The sequence below is a fragment of the Rana temporaria genome, assembly GCF_905171775.1.
Source record: "Rana temporaria chromosome 2 unlocalized genomic scaffold, aRanTem1.1 chr2j, whole genome shotgun sequence".
Lineage (NCBI taxonomy): Eukaryota > Metazoa > Chordata > Amphibia > Anura > Ranidae > Rana > Rana temporaria.
Genome location: NW_024404414.1, coordinates 995,548 through 1,015,330, shown reverse-complemented (window position 1 = coordinate 1,015,330; position 19,783 = coordinate 995,548). Strand labels below are relative to the sequence as shown.

Here is a 19,783-nt window from a genome sequence, read left to right as displayed (position 1 = left end):
TTGGAGAAGAGGGGTGGAGGATACGGAGCGGAAGCCAGTGCAGGGATTGGCAGAGAGGGGTGGAGGATACGGAGCAGAAGCCAGTGGAGGGATTGGAAGAGAGGGGTGGAGGAAACGGAGCAGAAGCCAGTGGAGGGATTGGAAGAGAGGGGTGGAGGATACAGAGCGGAAGCCAGTGGAGGGATTGGCAGAGAGGGACGAAGGATACAGAGCGGAAGCCAGTGCAGGGATTGGCAGAGAGGGGCGGAGGACATGGAGCGGAAGCCAGTGCAGGGATTGGCAGAGAGGGGCGAAGTGCACGGAGCGGAAGCCAGTGCAGGGATTGGCAGAGAGGGGCGAAGTGCACGGAGCGGAAGCCAGTGCAGGGATTGGCTGAGAGGGGTGGAGGATATGGAGCGGAAGCCAGTTCAAGGATTGGCAGAGAGGGGCGGAGGATACGGAGCGGAAGCCAGTGAAGGGAGTGAAAGAGACGGGCAGAGGATACGGAGCGGAAGCCAGTGCAGGGATTGGCAGAGAGGGGTTGAGGATACGGAGTGGAAACCAGTGGAGGGATTGGAAGAGAGGGGAGGAGGATACAAGGGGGGAAGCCAGTGGAGGGATTGGAAGAGAGGGGCGGAGGACACGGAGCGGAATCAAGTTCAGGGATTGGAAGAGAGGGGTGGAGGATACGGAGCGGAAGCTAGTGGAGGGATTGGCAGATAGGGGCGGAGGATACGGAGCGGAAGCCAGTGAAGGGATTGGCAGAGAGGGGCGGAGGATACGGAGCGGAAGCCAGTGGAGGGATTGGTAGAGAGGGGCGGAGGACACGGAGCGGAATCAAGTTCAGGGATTGGAAGAGAGGGGCAGAGGATACGGAGCGGAAGCCAGTGGAGGGATTGGCAGAGAGGGGAGGAGGATACGGAGCAGAAGCCAGTGGAGGGATTGGCAGAGAGGGGCAGAGGATACGGAGCGGAAGCCAGTGGAGGGATTGGCAGAGAAGGGAGGAGGATACGGAGCAGAAGCCAGTGGAGGGATTGGCAGCGAGGGGAGGAGGATACGGAGCAGAAGCCAGTGGAGGGATTGGCAGGTAGGGGCAGAGGATACGGAGCGGAAGCCAGTGGAGGGATTGGCAGAGAAGGGAGGAGGATACGGAGCAGAAGCCAGTGGAGGGATTGGCAGCGAGGGGCAGAGCATACGGAGCGGAAGCTAGTGCAAGGATTGGCAGAGAGGGGTGGAGGATACGGAGCGGAAGCCAGTGGAGGGATTGGCAGAGAGGGGAGGAGGATACGGAGCGGAAGCCAGTGGAGGGATTGGAAGAGAGGGGAGGAGGATACGGAGCGGAAGCCAGTGAAGGGATTGGCAGAGAGGGGCGGAGGATACGGAGTGGTTGGTAATGTGGATGAGTCTGGCAGCGGCATTCATGATGGACTGATAATTGTTGAATATTGCCGTACATGATATAATAACATTGTATTGTCCTTCAGGGAGGTCTGACAGCCCATAATAATCCTAATCCTTACCTTATACTTATATTATTTCCTAGGAAACTGGAAGAAAGGGCTTAATAACCTTGTCCATGCTGTCCTCCCCCTCATTGGTGAGACAAACATTCCTCCTCCTCCTCCTCCTCCTCCTTCTCCTCCTCCTCCTTCTTCTTCTCCTCCTCTTCTTCCTCCTCATTTTCCTCCTCCTCCTCCTCCTCCTTCTCCTCCTTCTCCTCTTCTTCCTCCTCCTTTTCCTCCTCCTCTTCCTCTTCTTCCTCCTCCTCTTCCTTTTCCTTCTCCTCTTCCTCTTCTTCCTCTTCCTCCTCCTCTTCCTTTTCCTTCTCCTCTTCCTCCTCCTCTTCCTTTTCCTTCTCCTCTTCCTCTTCTTCCCCCTCTTCCTCTTCTTCCTCCTCCTCTTCCTTTTCCTCCTCTTCTTCCTCTTCTTCCTCCACTTCCTATTCTTCCTCCTCCTTTTCCTCCTCCTCTTCCTCCTCCTTTCCTCCTCCTCTTCCTCTTCTTCCTCCTCCTTTTCCTCCTCCTCTTCCTCTTCTTCCTCCTCCTTTTCCTCCTCCTCCTCCTCTTCCTCTGACTTTTCAGGTGCTTAATGTATGCAGGAGAGAGTTCATAGATTATGCCCATATCTCAGCCAGAAGGGGGTGAGGCACAATGGGGCACTATTTCTCCCACTGACACCAATGATGGGACACTATTCCTCCCACTGACACCAATGATGGGACACTATTCCTCCCACTGACACCAATGATGGGACACTCTTCCTCCCACTGACACCAATGATGGGACACTATTCCTCCCACTGACACCAATGATGGGACACTATTCCTCCCATTGACACCAATGATGGGACACTCTTCCTCCCACTGACACCAATGATGGGACACTATTCCTCCCACTGACACCAATGATGGGGCACTATTCCTCCCACTGACACCAATGATGGGACACTATTCCTCCTACTGACACCAATGATGGGACACTATTCCTCCCACTGATACCAATGATGGGACACTATTCCTCCCACTGATACCAATGATGGGACACTATTCCTCCCACTGATACCAATGATGGGACACTATTCCTCCCACTGATACCAATGATGGGACACTATTCCTCCCACTGATACCAATGATGGGACACTATTCCTCCCACTGACACCAATGATGGGGCACTATTCCTCCCACTGATACCAATGATGGGACACTATTCCTCCTACTGACAACAATGATGGGACACTATTCCTCCCACTGACACCAATGATGGGGCACTATTCCTCCCACTGACACCAATGATGGGACACTATTCCTCCCACTGACACCAATGATGGGACACTATTCCTCCCACTGACACCAATGATGGGACACTATTCCTCCCACTGACACCAATGATGGGACACTATTCCTCCCACTGACACCAATGATGGGACACTATTCCTCCCACTGACACCAATGATGGGACACTATTCCTCCCACTGATACCAATGATGGGACACTATTCCTCCCACTGACACCAATGATGGGACACTATTCCTCCCACTGACACCAATTATGGGACACTATTCCTCCCACTGATACCAATGATGGGACACTATTCCTCCCACTGACACCAATGATGGGACACTATTCCCCCCACTGATACCAATGATGGGACACTATTCCCCCCACTGATACCAATGATGGGACACTATTCCTCCCACTGACACCAATGATGGGACACTATTCCTCCCACTGACACCAATGATGGGACACTATTCCTCCCACTGACACCAATGATGGGACACTATTCCCCCCACTGATACCAATGATGGGACACTATTCCTCCCACTGACACCAATGATGGGACACTATTCCTTGTACTGATATCAACGTCGGGGCACTATTCGTCCTACTAATACCAGGACATTTTGTAAGTATTTATTATTTATTATTATCTGATATCTCATAAAACACTTTCAGAAAAGAATATCGGAGGTGCGGATGACGCTGAAAAAGGAGAACGCATGAGTCCAGTGGATGAGAAATCAGAAGGTGGGTGCCCAGCAGGGCCGGGACAAGGGGGGGGACCACAAGGATATTGGGGAGAGGAGATTTGAGTTGGGGGGATGGGGGGGAAGAGGATTTGTTCTAGGAGGGATATTTGGGGGGTTTGTGCTAGAAGAGGTGATGGTAGACGGGGGAGGAGGTTTTTGCTCAGAGGGGACATTTTTTTGGGGGGGCGATATTCATACTAGTAGGTCACCCCCTTTCCTGACCGGCCTAGGCTCCGTGCTCAGGTAAGGGTCTGGTATGGATTTTGGGGGCGTAGGGGTTCCCGTTAAATTCCATGCCAGACCTAAGGGCCTGGTGTGCTCATGGAAGGGAACCCATGCCATTTTTTTTATTTATAATTTGGCGTGGAGTTCCCCCTCATGATCCCTGTTCAGAACGCAACACATGTGCGAATCAGATGCGTGGTCATAGAAGATAACGGGCCTGAATTCGCACCTGAGCCGCACCGCAATGCCTAGAAAACGCACACATTTTTTCGTCAATGCGCAGTGCGAATGCATCGCACATATGTGAACCAGCCTCATTAAAATCAATGGCCCGGATTCAGATACATTTTCGTATCTATCGGCGGGCGTAGCGTATCTCAGATACACTACGCCGCCGCAACTTAGGGCGCAAGTCCCATATTCAGAAAGAACTTGCGCCCTAAGTTACGGCGGCGTAGTGTAAATGTGTCGGCGTAAGCCCGCCTAATTCAAATGTGGATGATGTGGACGTTTTTTATTTAAATTACTTGTGACCCCACGTAATTGACGTTCCTTACGAACGGCGCATGCGCCGTCCGTGAACGTTTCCAAGTGCGCATGCTCCAAATTACGCCGCAAGCTCTCAATGCTTTCGACGTGAACGTAACTTACATACAGCCCTATTCGGGAATGACTTACGCAAACGATGTAAAATACGACGCTGTTCGTACGTTTCCGACGTCCATACCTAACATGACTTACCCCTGCTTTGTGAGGGGTAACTTTACGCCGGAAAAAGCCTTACGCAAATGACGTAAAAAAATGCGCCGGGCGGACATAGGTTTCTGAATCGGCGTATCTACCTAATTTGCTTATTCCTCGCTTAAATCTACAGAAGCGCCACCTAGCGTCCAGTGTAAATATGCAACTAAGATACGACGGCGTAGGAGACTTACGCCGGTCGGATCTTAGGGAAATATATTCTAAGAATCAGGTGCATAGATACGACGACTCGCGCACTCAGAGTTACGACGTTGTAACTCGTATCTGAATCCGGGCCAATGTTTTTTTATAATGTTATGCGAATTGGATGTGGTTTAAGCCGCAACCAATTGGCATAGGTGTGAACCCGGCCTCAAGGAATCAGAAATAACGAAATTCTAATTCAGACAAAATTTGAATCCAAATAGTTTTTGAGTTTGAATATTGTTTTCGAATACTTACAGGGAATTCAAATAGTTTTGCAATTCTCTATGGGCCAGATTCTGGTAGAATCTGCGGCGGCGTAGCGTAAGCTATTTACACTACGCCGCCGCAAATTACTGGGGCAAGTGCCGTATTCTCCAAGCACTTGCTCCGTAATTTGCGGCGGCGTAGTGTAAATGGCCCGGCCTAAGGCCGCGTAATTCAAAGGGGGCGGCTTGTATTTAAATTAAGCGCGCCCCCGCGCCGATCGAACTGCGCATGCGCCGGGCTGAAAAATAGCCCAGTGCGCATGCTCCAGCTCACGACGGAAAACGTCAATGACGCCGACGTGAGCGTCATTGACGTAAACTCGTATTCGCGGACGACTTAGGAAAACGACGTAAGCGGCGGAAAAAGCCGACGCGGACCCGACGCCATACTTAACATGGCATACGACGGACCTTCGTAAACTTGCCCCTCATATAGCAGGGGCAAGTTTACGCTTACGTAAACGTCGTAAATTCACTGCGTCGTCCGCGCGTACGTTCGGGGAATCTTGCGTAAATAGCTAATTTGCATAGACGACGGAGAAAACGACGGAGGCGACACCTAGCGGCGGGAAAAAAAATTGCATTTAAGATCCGACAGCGTAAGAGCCTTACGCCTGTCAGATCTAAGGGATATCTATGCGTAACTGATTCTAAGAATCGGGCGCATAGATACGACGGCCCAGATTAGGACTTACGACGGCGCAAATGGCGTTGCGCCGTCGTAAGCCCTTTGAGAATCTGGGCCAAAGAGAATAAAATAGAATAGAAAATTAAGGAATACAATAGAAAAAAAAAAGTCTCCTATTCTATTCCTTTATTTTCTATACTATTTTACTCTTTTTGGAAATTGGAAAAATATTTGAATTCGAAAAGTATTAGAAATTGATTTGAAAACTATCCAAATTCGAAAACTATTAGAAAAATCGATTTAAAAAAAACGAATAAACAAAACGAATCCTGAAAACGAATAAAACAAATGAAACTAATGTAACTAAACTAATTTATGCAAATGATGAATAAAAACAAAGCTAAACAAATGTTTTTGTTCTGCACATGTCTAGTACGCTGTGTTGTACATTGTATACTTCACACTACTCTTTTTTGAGACCGAGTACGAGTACCGATACTTTTTTTCAAGTACTCGCCGATACCGAATACCGATACTTTTTTTTAAATGTCATGTGACAGTGGCAGTTTTTTTTATTTTTTTTACACAATTTTTTTTTTTACTATATTTTTTTTACAGTGATTTTTTTATTTTTTTTAGGGGGGGGGGGTAGTGTCAGTGGCCCGGATTCAGTAAGAATTGCGTTTTTTTTACGGAGGCGCAGGGCAACGTTTTTGCCCTCGATTCACGGAGCAGAAGCCCGGCGTAAGCGCGCGCAATTTAAATCATCCCGTAGGGGGCGGGAATCATTTAAATTAGGCGCGCTCCCGCGCCGATCGTAGAGCGCATGCTCCGTCTGGAAACTTTCCCGACGTGCATTGCGGCAAATGACGTCGCAAGGACGTCATTTGCTTCAAAGTGAACGTGAATGGCGTCCAACGCCATTCACTAATCAATTACGCAAACTACGTAAAATTCAAATTTCGCGACGCGGGAACGACGGGTATACGTAACATTGGCTGCCCCTGCTAATAGCAGGGGAAGCCTTACGCAAAAACCGCCATACGGAAACGACGTAAATTGCGTACGCAGGGCTCGCGCAACGTTGTGAATCGGCGTTAGTATGCAATTTGCATACTATACGCTGAGCACAACGGCAACGCCACCTAGCGGCCATCGCAAGAATGCAGCCTAAGATATGAGGGCATAAGAGCCTTATGCCGCGCATATCTTAGGCTGCAGTCGGCGTAACGAGGTTCCTGAATCAGGAGCATTCGTAACGCCGGGGCAAGTAAGCAATTGCACTGTGTAACCTATGGTTACACAGGCGCAATTGCTTCTTGAATCTAGGCCAGTGTTTTTTTATTATTATTATTAATTACATTTTAATTTTTTAATTATTTATTGGAATTTTTTTTTTACTCAGCCCTGTTGGTGAGATATCAAGGGTCTTAACAGACCGATGATATCTCCCCTTTGAGACAGAGAAAGGGACTAAGGACAGTCCCTTTCTCAACTGCACTGAAAATGAATGGAGAGAAGACAGAGGCTCCTCTCCATTCATAAACTGAAACATTGTAAACACAGGTTACGATGTTTCAGTTATATGAATGAACAGAGTCAGTGATCACTGTTCATTCGGAAAAGGTAGGAGCTGGGTTCAGCGGCGCCTACCGCCGCTCTCCATCCTGACAGAGGGGGTGGAGGAGGAGGACATGGAGAGTGACACCACAGAGGGGGGACAGCTGCGGCACGGAGGGGGAGAGCGGAACATGAAGGAGGACAGCTGCAGCACGGAGGGGGACAGCTGCCGCACGGAGGGGGACAGCTGCGACACGGAGGGGGACAGCTGCGGCACGGAGGGTGACAGCAGCGGCACGGAGGGTGACAACAGCGGGACAGTGGGGGACAACAGCGGCACGAAATGGGACAGCAGAGGCACGGAGGGGGAGAGGAGAGGCACGGAGGGGGAGAGGAGCAGCACGGAGGGTGACTGCAGCGGGACAGTGGGGGACAACAGCGGCACGGAATGGCACAGCAGAGGCACAGAGGGGGAGAGGAGCAGCACGGAGGGTGACAACAACGGGACAGTGGGGGACAACAGCGGCATGGAATGGGACAGCAGAGGCACGGAGGGGGAGAGGAGCGGCACGGAGGGTGACAGCAGCGGGACAGTGGGGGACAACAGCGGCACGGAATGGGAAAGCAGAGGCACGGAGGGGGAGAGGAGCGGCACGGAGGGTGACAGCAGCGGGACAGTGGGGGGCAACAGCAGCACGGAATGGGACAGCAGAGGCACGGAGGGGGAGAGGAGCGGCATGGAGGGTGACAACAGCGGGATAGTGGGGGACAACAGCGGCACCGAATGGAAGGGCAGAGGCATGGAGGGGGAGAGGAGCGGCACAGAGGGTGACAGCAGCGGGACAGTGGGGGACAACAGCGGCACGGAATGGGACAGCAGAGGCATGGAGGGGGAGAGGAGCGGCATGGAGGGTGACAGCAGCGGGACAGTGGGGGACAGCAGCGGCACGGAATGGGACAGCAGAGGCACGGAGGGGGAGAGCAGCGGCACGGAGGGTGACAGCAGCGGGACAGTGGGGGACAACAGCGGCATGGAATGGGACAGCAGAGGCACGGAGGGGGAGAGGAGCGGCACGGAGGGTGACAGCAGCGGGACAGTGGGGGACAACAGCAGCACGGAATAGGACAGCAGAGGCACGGAGGCGGAGAGGAGCAGCATGGAGGGTGACAACAGCGGGATAGTGGGGGACAACAGCGGCACCGAATGGAACAGCAGAGGCATGGAGGGGGAGAGGAGCGGCATGGAGGGTGACAGCAGCGGGACAGTGGGGGACAACAGCGGCACGGAATGGGACAGCAGAGGCACGGAGGAGGAGAGGAGCGGCATGGAGGGTGACAGCAGCGGGACAGTGGGGGACAGCAGCGGCACGGAATGGGACAGCAGAGGCACGGAGGGGGAGAGCAGCTGCACGGAGGGTGACAGCAGCGGGACAGTGGGGGACAACAGCGGCATGGAATGGGACAGCAGAGGCACGGAGGGGGAGAGGAGCGGCACGGAGGGTGACAGCAGCGGGACAGTGGGGGACAACAGCGGCACGGAATGGGACAGCAGAGGCACGGAGGGGGAGAGGAGCGGCACGGACGGTGACAGCAGCGGGACAGTGGGGGACAACAGCGGCACGGAATGGGACAGCAGAGGCACGGAGGAGGAGAGGAGCGGCATGGAGGGTGACAGCAGCGGGACAGTGGGGGACAGCAGCGGCACGGAATGGGACAGCAGAGGCACGGAGGGGGAGAGCAGCGGCACGGAGGGTGACAGCAGCGGGACAGTGGGGGACAACAGCGGCATGGAATGGGACAGCAGAGGCACGGAGGGGGAGAGGAGCGGCACGGAGGGTGACAGCAGCGGGACAGTGGGGGACAACAGCGGCACGGAATGGGACAGCAGAGGCACGGAGGGGGAGAGGAGCGGCACGGAGGGTGGTGACAGCAGCGGGACAGTGGGGGACAGCAGCAGCACGGAATGGGACAGCAGAGGCACGGAGGGGGAGAGCAGCGGCACGGAGGGGGAGAGCAGCGGCACGGAGGGGGGACATAAAGCATGGAGGGGGAGCGCAGAGCCAAGGAGGATAGCAGCGGTACAGAAGGGGGGACACAGAGCATGGTGGGGGAGAGCAGAACCCAGGAGGATAGCAGTGGCATGGAGGGGGGACACGGAGCGTGGAGGGGGAGAGCAGAATGGATGGGGGGAACTGAAGGAGGATACAGGGAAAGTCAGGTATCGGGTGAAGTATCGGAGCATTTTCCCCGAGTACAAGTACTTGGGAAAATGCTTACGCTTCTGCGGGTATATTTCTGTAAACACATCTCTGCACACTCTGCTATTTACTAACATTTCTTCTTTCTTTTGTTTGAACTTTTAGGAAGAAGCAGGGATGGAGTAGAGAAGGAGTAGACGGTCAATTTGTCGGAGCGGAGAGCAAAAGGTGAGTGCCGGGGGAAGGTAGGTTATTGGAGAGCCCATATTTGTTGCCTTATTCTCCCTTTGCAGTCTGAGAATCTGATTGGCTGCTCGGTGGCACAGCACAGACCACTCACAACACTTCTTCCCGCAGACACCTTCATAAATAAAACCAGTTGGGAGACAGATTTATCTCAACCCGGTAAACTTTTTTGGTGGAGCTTATAAGAAAAAATATACGTGAGCCCATCTAACCCTTCCCAGCTTTCAGTATACTGGTTTCCAGTCATGGCTTCCAAATGTAGAAGCTAAAAGGATGGACACATCCATCAGGGGGGTACAGGCATTACACCTGTAAGGGGCCCGATGGCCCCCCTCCCATTTAATTTTTTTTTATTATTATTTAGATTGTTTTTGCATTACACCTGTAAGGTCCCCAATGGTACCCAGGGTCCCTTACAGGCCCGGCTGGCCCACCTCCTGTTTATTTTTTTGCATTACACCTGTAAGGTCCCCAATGGTCCCCAGGGCCCCTTACAGGCCCAGCTGGCCCACCTCCCGTTTTTTTTAATTTTAATAATTTTTTAATTTGTTTTTCCATTTATTTGATTTTTTTTGCATTACACCTGTAAGGGACCCGATGGTCCCCAGGGGCCCTTACAGGCCCGGCTGGCCTCCTCCCTTTTTTTTATTACTATTAAAAAAAAAAAAAATTTGCATTACACCTGTAAGGGACCCGGTGGTCCCCTCACAGGCCCAGCTGGCCCACCTCCTGTTTATTTTTTTGCATTACACCCCAGGGCCCACCCCCCCCCCCCCCACTTATTATCTTGCGTCAGCAGAGAAGGAGAGAAAAAATTACACTTTGTTTTTTTCGTCACCCCCCCCCCCCCCCCCCGGGATCTCTGCTCCAGGGGGGCCCTGCCTGAAGCTTTGTAAGGGGCCCCACATTTTGTGATGGCTGCCCTGTTGACTAATATGTGAAAAATAGAGCTGGGTGATTTTGGCCCCCAAAAAATCGGTGATTTAAAAAAAAAAACTTGATTCATGATTCGAACCAAGTTTTTTTTTCCCGATGGACACCGGGTCCTACGTTTTTAGGTTGGACGCCCCTCGCAGCCTTTTTCCAGGATTGCGGCGAGCTGCGGGCAGGATTTTTTAGGTGAGGCCACGGCTTCGGCCCAGTCCTCCACGATCCTGGGAAAGGCCGCGGACTAGGCCGAAGCCGCGGCCTCGCCTAAAAAATCCTGCCCGCAGCTCGCCGCAATCCTGGGAAAAGCCCACAAATGGCGTCCATCCTCGCAGCCTTTTGCCAGGATCACGGCGAGCTGCGGGTATGATTTTTTAGGCGAGGCCGTGGCATCGGCCTAGTCCGTGGAGCGCCGGTCCTATGGAGAAAAAAATACCCCAAAAAATACTCCTTTCGGTCAAAATCTTAATCGATTTGCTCTCGCAACTCGATTCAAGATTCAAATCGATTTTTTCCCCAGCCCTAGTGAAAAATAAAATAAAATGAAATAGTGAATCTCGTAAGTCCTTAAAACAAAAATAAAAAGTTATACTAATAATGAATGATGGGTAAGAGGTCATGTCTTGTGTCTCCTCAGAGAGTTGGTGAATGAGAGAAACCAAGTAGACCATTTCATGGTTCCTCCAGCCTGGGGTAGTATAATGCTGTTGGCTGTCCAACCCCTCAGAGTCATAAAAACCACCATATCTGAGGAAATGAGTTGGCCTATAGGAAAACATCTCTGCTGGAAGCTTGTAGGTAGGTGTAGTTCAGCCCCCCCTACATAGGTGGCGCTGTTACAGCAGAGAGAATGCAGGATAAGAGCAACTCTTGTTCCTCTAAGGCCTCTGTAGCCGTCATCAGAGAAGAAGCCTTCCACTTTGATGCCACTGCGCATTGGTCAAGGGCAGATACCCACTGGGGCAGGGGCAGATACCCACTGGGGCAGGGGCAGATACCCACTGGTGAGAGTCTAGCATAAGGAATGGTTTGAGTGGAGGAGGGACAGAGTAGGGACCTCATGCCTGAGACCTCCATCCAGGACCTTCTTTTGCCTTGTGGCGGCACTACCTACCAGCCGCCTCCTTCGCCAGATGCTGTCGGGTGTCGTAAGCTTACTAATGTGTCCTTGGGTCCCTCTGTAAGGAACCACAGAATTGTTCAGCTGAGTGCTTCAGGTCCTGTTGCCACCTTGTTGGAACTTTGTGGTGATATATTGTGCTGCATTCCATGGTCTCCATGTGCATTTATTCCAAGTTGGGTAGCAAATACCTGTCTCCACTCACAAGCTGATAACGATATGAGAGACCACCACCTGAATATTGGAATTGAGCATTTCTGTTGTTTATTTGGTTGCAATAAGAGCTCAGTAAAGAGTTCAACAGTTGATGACAACCGTGTACACTGATCACTCCATTAAAGAATATCTACCTGAAAGGAATGTTAATACTTCGGGAGGAAAGGAGAGGCTAAACCTGACTGCAGAGGACCCAGTTCCGCTTCTCAGAGCAATGCCTCCGCGATACATAGTCTGGCCCTATTGACTGCCAGAGGCTCTTGTTTCAAACCATGGCCATCAGACGGTTTGGCGGACTGAGAGTGGCCCTCGCTCTCTAGGTGGACTTCTACCCCCCCACTTCACCTTAACCCCCTCCCTCCCCCCATTCCCTCCCCCCAATCTCTCTCTTTCTTTCCTTTTTCTCCTATGCCCATTTTCTTCCATTTAAACTCAAAATCTGGTATGTTTCAACCCAAATTGGCCACCCTGCAGTACTCTTTCCCCATGTACGTATACCCAAATTCTCCAAGGGTACCGGGGGTAAACCGAATTGTACTGTAAGTGATCAGTTGACCCGTCAAGGCAAAGCCCTAGTCTCACACCCCCTAGGTATCTGGGTACCTTGTATATTTACAGAGTTGTTCCTGTGTCATAATTCTCAGATTACTTACCTTTAGTTCAGATACCACTAATTAGCGATCATATGTATGTTACTATGTTTGTACCACATATTCTGTGAAGTTACCATTTCATTGTATGTCGCTTACGAGTAGGGTAGAGAGGGGGCCAGGGCCATCTACGAAGCAGCAGGGACCAGGGAACCAGGGATCAAGGTGACCAGGTCTGGCTACCTTCCCATTAAAAAATGTTGAGTTCCTCCTCAGAAGATCTATAGAGGGTAGCAGATGTGTGGCATGCTATCCATGTGGTGAGGCAAGGATAGAGAGATGAGGAGCCCATGGACTACATAGAGGTCCAGAGTAGAGAGAGGGTCAGGGTCACCTAAGAAGCAGCAAGGACCAAGCAACCAGGGCTAGGGATGAGCTTCGAGTTCGAGTCGAACTCATGTTCGACTTGAACATTGCCTGGGGTGTTCCCGGCAAATTCGAAAAGCCGCGGAACACCCTGTTAAAGTCTATGGGAGAAATCTAAAGTGCTAATTTTAAAGGCTAATATGCAATTTATTGTCCTAAAAAGTGTTTGGGGACCCGGGTCCTGTCCCAGGGGACATGTATCAATGCAAAAAAAGTTTAAAAAACGGACGTTTTTTCGGGAGCAGTGATTTTAATAATGCTAAAAGTGAAACAATAAAAGTGAAATATTCCTTTAAATTTCGTACCTGGGGGGGTGTAAAGTTAGCATGTGAAATAAACAAAGGGGCCCCCCCCTATGTGAATTGGTAATGGGGTACATCGTACCCCTACCATTTCACGAAGGAAGTGTAAATAGTTGGAAAAAACACACACACGCACCGTAGGAAAAAGTCCTTTATTAATAAAAAAAAAAAAAAATCCAGCGGTGGTAATCCACTTTCGGTCGCGGCTTCCTGCTCCAACGTTGTCCTGATCCAGCGACGGGTGCGGGTGATCTCCGCTCCAGCGATGAGAAGACCCATCCATCCAGAGCGCAGCCACGCCGACTTCCTCTCACCGCTGGACACGAATGACGCGGCTGAAGCTGTGACATTTCTTATATAGGGGAGGCGGGCAACCCGTCTTGTGCACCTCTGACGCAAGGGGGAAGACCGGCTTTCCCAGTGACGTAGCAGAGTGTGCGTCAGAGGGTGCGGGGTCACGTGACAGGTGGCCCCGCCTCCCCTATATAAGAAATGTCAACGCTTCACCCGCGTCATTCGCTGGGCTGTGTCCAGCGGTGAGAGGAGGTCGGCGATGCTGCGCTCTGGATGGATGGATCTTCTCATCGCTGGACCGGAGATCGCCCATCGCTGGAAACAGACAACGTTGGAGCAGGAAGCCGGGACCGAGAGTGGATTACCACCTCTGGATTTTTTTTTTTTATTAATAAAGGACTTTTTTCTACGGTGTGTGTGTGTTTTTTCCAACTATTTACACTTCCTTCGTGAAATGGTAGCGGTACAATGTACCCCATTACCAATTCACATAGGGGGGGATCTGGGGTTTCCCTTTTTTTAAAGGGGGTCTTCCAGATTCTGATAATCCCCCCGCCCGCAGACCCCCACAACCACCGGGTCAGGCCCCGTACACACCATAGAATCCATCCACTGAAAAATCTCAGCGGATCGGTTTCAGCGGATAGATTCTATGGTGTGTACATTCCTGCGGATATTTATCCGCGGGAATTTCACGATTCCAGCAGATAAAAATTTGTAGACATGTCTACAAATCTATCCGCTTGAATCGATCCCAACGGATTGATCCGCTGGTCTGTACAGACTCACCGGATCAATCCGTCCGAAGGGATCCCCCGCATGCGTCGTAATGATTCGACGCATGCGTGGAATTCCTTATATGACAGCGTCGCGCTCGTCGCCGCGGCGACGGCGCGACACGTCATCGCGAGGGGATTTTGGCCGTATCCGCGGATAAATCCTCTCGTGTGTACTAGGCCTAAGGGGGATGAGGCCCTTGTCCCCATCAACATGGGGACATCCTCCCCATGTTGAGGGCATGTGGCCTGGTACGGTTCAGGAGAGGGGGGCGCACTCTGCTCCCCCCTCTTTTCTGTGGCCGGCCAGGTTAACCTGCTCGGATAAGGGGTCTGGTGTGGATTTTTGGGGGAACTCCACGCCATTTTTTTTTTTTATTTGGGGTGGAGTTCCCCTTAAAATCCACACCAGACCTTAAGGGTCTGGAATTGATATTTGGGGGGAACCCCACGTGATTTTTTTTTAAATTGACGGTGGGGTTCCCCTTAATATCCATTCCAGACCTGAAGGGCCTGGTAATGGAATTTGGGGGGACCCCCACGCTATTTTTATTTTATTTTTTATGAATGAATTCTCTGTGAATTGCCAGAGCCGACAATTCATTAGAGCCGCAAGTCAGTTTTAAAATACTTTTTTTCCTTTCAGAAATGACACTTTGTGCAGGGACAGTTCTATGTAGTTCTATGTACGGGAAACATGCGATATTTTACATGCTAACTTTACACCCCCCCTAGGTACGAAGTTTAAAGTAATATTTCACTTTTATTTTTTCACTTTTAGCATTATTAAATTCACTGCTCCTGAAAAAACAACCGTTTTTAAAACTTTTTTTGCATTGATACATGTTTCCTGGGACAGGACCCGGGTCCCCAAACACTTTTTAGGACAATAACTTGCATATTAGCCTTTAAAATTAACACTTTAGATTTCAAATGTTCGAGTCCCATAGACTTTAATAAGGTTCTAAAGTTCACACAAACGTTTGGTGTGTTCGCAAGTTCTGGTGCGAACCGAACAGGGGGGTGTTCGGCTCATCCCTAACCAGGGGTGAAGGTGACCAGATCTGGTTACCTTCCCATTAAAAGATGCATCCTCTTGAGATCTAGAGTGAGTGACAGGTGAGTCACATGCTGTCCATGTGGTGAGGCAAGGATAGAGTGATGAGGAACCCATGGACTACAGAGAGGTCCAGAGAAGAAAGAGGGTCAGAGCCACCTATGGAGCAGCAGGGACCAGGCATCCAGGGGTGAAGGTGACCAGGTCTGGCTACCTTCTCTTTAGAACACGTTGAGTTCCCCCTCAGGAGATCTATAGAGAGTAGCAGATGTGTGACATGCGGTCCATAAGTGTGGCGAGGCAAGGATAGAGCAGAGAGGAGCCCATGGACCACTTGGGTCCTGTATTACATAGTTACATAGTTAGTCAGGTTGGAAAAAAGACACAAGTCCATCCAGTTCAACCATAAAAAAAAATAAAAAAATTATCATACGATCCCATATACCCAACTCTATACCCACATGAGATCCAATTTGCTACAGCAGGAGAAAAAATTCCTTCCTGATCCCCCGAGAGGCAATCAGATTTTCCTTGGATCAACTTTACCTACAAATGTCAGTACTCAGTTATATTCTGTACATTTAGGAAAGAATCCAGGACTTTCTTATAGCAATCTACTGATCTGGCCAGAACCACCTCTGGAGGGAGTCTGTTCCACATTTTCACATCTCTTACTGTGAAGAAACCTTTTTGTATTTGGAGATGAAATTGTTTTTCCTCTAGACGTAAAGCACATAAGGGTGGACTCCCATAGAGGGCAGTGTGTGACAAAACTTTGTGCAATTACCTCCTAAGCAAGTCTTTCCCTGTGCTATATTACAGGTATAGATCAGTGTTGCCAACCTACCAGATTGAAATTTACTGACACAACAGCCAAGTTTTTACTGGCATTTCCAAAAGTTACAAAATTACAGTTTTAAGTGCAAATTACTGTATTTAGGCTACAAACAAATAAAATATGCATTTAGCAATATGATTTAAGGTAGATAATAAGGCAAAAAAATGTATTTCCTATTTTATTTTTGATAAGTAAGTAACTCAGGGACCGGGCCCAGGAGGGCAAGAAATTAGAATGGGCGGCACACACACACATAAAATTGACTCTCACAGTGACACTGACATCAATGTGTAATAGCACAGATGATGATGAGACTTCACTGACACAACACGTCCCCTCCTGAGTCACAGTGACGGTCTCTCTCCAAGCCTAGTGGTCCCTTCAGTCCCCTCCAGTCTAAACAGCACTGGCGGTCCCGGTCCCAGCCTGCCTTGCTCCCATACCGCAGACCCACACACGAGGCTCTGACCGCTCTGCTTAGCTCCATTGCACCATGACGTCACGCAACATGCTAAGTCACCGCCTCCGCCAGACCCTCTGATCACACTGTAGTAGGCTCTCAGCTCCAGACCAAGCTGAGTGTCACAGCCATATATTTTACTGGCAACTTTTTGCTTTTACTGGCAGGAGAAAATTGCCTGTTTTTTACTGGCTGCCAGTAAAAATACTGACGGTTGGCAACACTGTTATAGATACCCCAGTGAATGACAGGAAATGTATCTGTAGTCAATGACTGAGATGACAGTTTCAGAACCCAAGCAAGGCCAAGAGGTTCCTTCCAGTGCCGGGACCAACGCTGTATCCTGGCCTAGGCCAACAAGGCCCAGGCCTAGGGCAGCACTTTGCAGGGGGCAGCACGTAAAGCGTCCTCGCCGGCTTGCACTACACCTGCTTCTAATTTTGACTGTCCTATCATCCTGGACCACAAACCTTCCTCACTGTGCTCTATGTTTTCTGCTGCACCATTGGCATGGTTATATCTTTAGTCCTCTCCATGAGATTATCAGAAACTTTTGGTTAAAGTAGAACTATAGGCAACACTTTTTTTTTCATTTTGGATAGAGTAAGGCAGGGATCCTCAAACTACGGCCCTCCAGCTGTTGTAGAACTACACATCCCATTGTAACACACTGACATTCACAGACATGTCTAGGCATGATGGGAATTGTAGTTCCTGAACACCTGGAGGGCTGTAGTTTGAAGACCCCTGGAGTAAGGGAGGGTTATAGCCCCAGTCAGTTTATTTTTTACTATCCCTGTCCCATTGCAGAGATTTCCCTTCACGTCCTGCTTCATAGCCAAACAGGAAGTGAGAGGAAATCTATGCAAATTAAGGGAATGCAATGTCCCCGACCCCCCGACCAAAAGAACTAGTGTCCCCACTTGAAAATGTCAGAGTGGGTCTTAAACAGAAATGGGTGTGGCTTTGACAGGAAGGGGTGGGACATATTTAAATTAGGAGGTGCACGAGTTTAGTCAGGCCTAGGGCAGCACAAAACCTAAATACACTACTGGCCGGGACAGTCTGATAATTGCTGCTCAGTATGAAATCTAACTTTTCTCTTGTTTTTCTTCTTAGCGATGTGACATCTCCCCGAATTCCAGCAATATCCTCATTTCACAGTCTGGAGCCTGAAGGACGAACTGTGGATATGAACTCCTCCATCATCTTCTGTCCTGTGATGAATCTCCATTATAATTCCAGATATCCGGCACCAATCGCAAAGACCAAACCCACCAAGAACCTGGAAAATTGCTTCACAGCTCCATGATGACACCTTACCAGTGTAGTCAAGATAGTAGTCCCATATCCCCAACTTCTTACCACCCACCTTACATACCCATACCACCATCAAATAATAAGACCAGACAAGAGTTTGGAGTATAAATGGCCATGGCAGCCTTTTTTTATTAACCAAAATATTTTAATAATTTCCAAATTAACCTTTGTAACGACAACTTTAAACACACAGCCTGTTGGTCTTTGACGGCCCTCCGAACTTAACATTTTCCACCACCACACTGCGTGACCTTTTTACCATACCAGGCCTCCAGCCGACCCAGCTCGGAGACAACCCCTTTTTCCGCAGTGTAACCAATACTGTATTCCAGCAGACACCGTTCCACTGGAATACCCCAGAGGGGCCCATACCACTGATGAGCCCCCCATAACCTTCCATCACATCTGTTTTCTGCCACCATCAAAGACCAAAGACACCGCCGTTACACCACTGCCATGACGATCCGAAATCCATTGATTCTGAAATACAGAAAACAAATGAAAAACACACAAAGACACAACAATAGGGAGGGTGGGTGGGAAAACTGCCTCCTTCTGTGTTTCTCACCAACCGACTGCCTCCGGAAGTCCCCGCCTCCACCTCTTATACCACTCCTCCCCCTTTAGAACTTTACTCCTGAATACTCCCCTTCAACCTTTGCAACATAACCCTCTGCTGACTCTCCTTTCCACCTAGTCATGCCCGGCCCTCCACTACTTGTTCCTTGTGTCTTTTCCGTTCCGGGCCTCCCTGTATCATCCCCCTATCTAGCACTTCATACCTTCCCCAGTGTATCTCCTCTCTATCCATTTCCCACTACGTATAACCGATCAGTCATATCGTTATGACCACGCACTATAACCCATCATGGCATGGACTCCAGTAGACCTCTGAAGGTATGCTCTGGTATCTGCCACCAAGCGGTCAGTAGCAGATACTTTAAGTCCAGTAAGTTGGGATGTGGGGCCTTGTCTGAGAAACCAAGTAGGCCATTTCATGGTTTCAGCCTGGGGTAGTATAATACTGTTGGCTGTCCGACCCCTCAGAGTCATAAAAACCACCATCTCTGAGGAAATGAGTTGGCCTATAGGAAAACATCTCTGCTGGAAGCTTGTAGGTAGGTGTAGCTCACCCTCCCTACATAGGTGGCGCTGTTACAGCAGAGAGAATGCAGGATAAGAGGAACATTCCACAGATGCTCAATTTCATTGAGATCTGGAGAATTTTGGTCAACACCTCAAACTTGTTTTTGTGTTCCTCAAACCATTCTTGAATTCATCAGACCAGGCCACCTTCTTCCATCGCTTTGTGGTCCAGTTCTGATGCTCACATGCCCATTGTAGGCTCATTTGGCTGTGGACACGATCAGCATGGGCACCCTGACCGGTCTGCGGCTACCCAGCCCCCATCCACGACAAACTGCATTGCTCTGTGTGTTCTGACACCTTTTTATCAGAACCAGCATTCACATTTTGAAAAATGTGGGCGACAGTAGCTCTTCTATTGGACTACATGGGCCAACCTTCGCTGCTCATCAATGAGCCTTGGCCACCCATGACCCTGTCACCCGTTCTCCTTCCTTGGACCACTTTTGGTCGGTCCTGACCACTGCAGACTGGGAACATCCCACAAGAGCTGCAGTTTTGTAGTTGCTCTGACCCAGTCATCTAGACATTAAAATTTGGCTCTGGTCAAAGTCCTCAAATCCTTACACTCCATTTCTGCTTTTTTTTCACATCAACTTCAGGGACACTTGCTGCCTAATAGAGTGTATCCCACCCACAGTCCCTGGCATAGCGTCAGGGGTTGCTCTGGACAGGAGGGGCAGTGGGGCAGCATATACAGGAAAGTATCCTCTCCATTTTACTCCTGCAGGAG

The 19,783-nt window shown here is 50.1% G+C and overlaps 1 protein-coding gene across 1 annotated transcript in view; it reads left to right on the top strand.

Annotated features, from left to right (window-relative positions):
• Positions 1-18,420, top strand: part of LOC120921618 — a 43,327-nt gene extending 24,907 nt beyond the window's left edge. The window contains exons 7-10 of the mRNA XM_040334126.1: positions 1,523-1,576; positions 3,434-3,505; positions 9,498-9,560; positions 17,704-18,420. Coding sequence (XP_040190060.1) covers positions 1,523-1,576; positions 3,434-3,505; positions 9,498-9,529 — 158 coding nt within the window. The 3' untranslated portion in view covers positions 9,530-9,560; positions 17,704-18,420. The remainder of the gene's footprint in view (positions 1-1,522; positions 1,577-3,433; positions 3,506-9,497; positions 9,561-17,703) is intronic.
• The last annotated feature ends 1,363 nt before the right edge of the window (positions 18,421-19,783 follow it).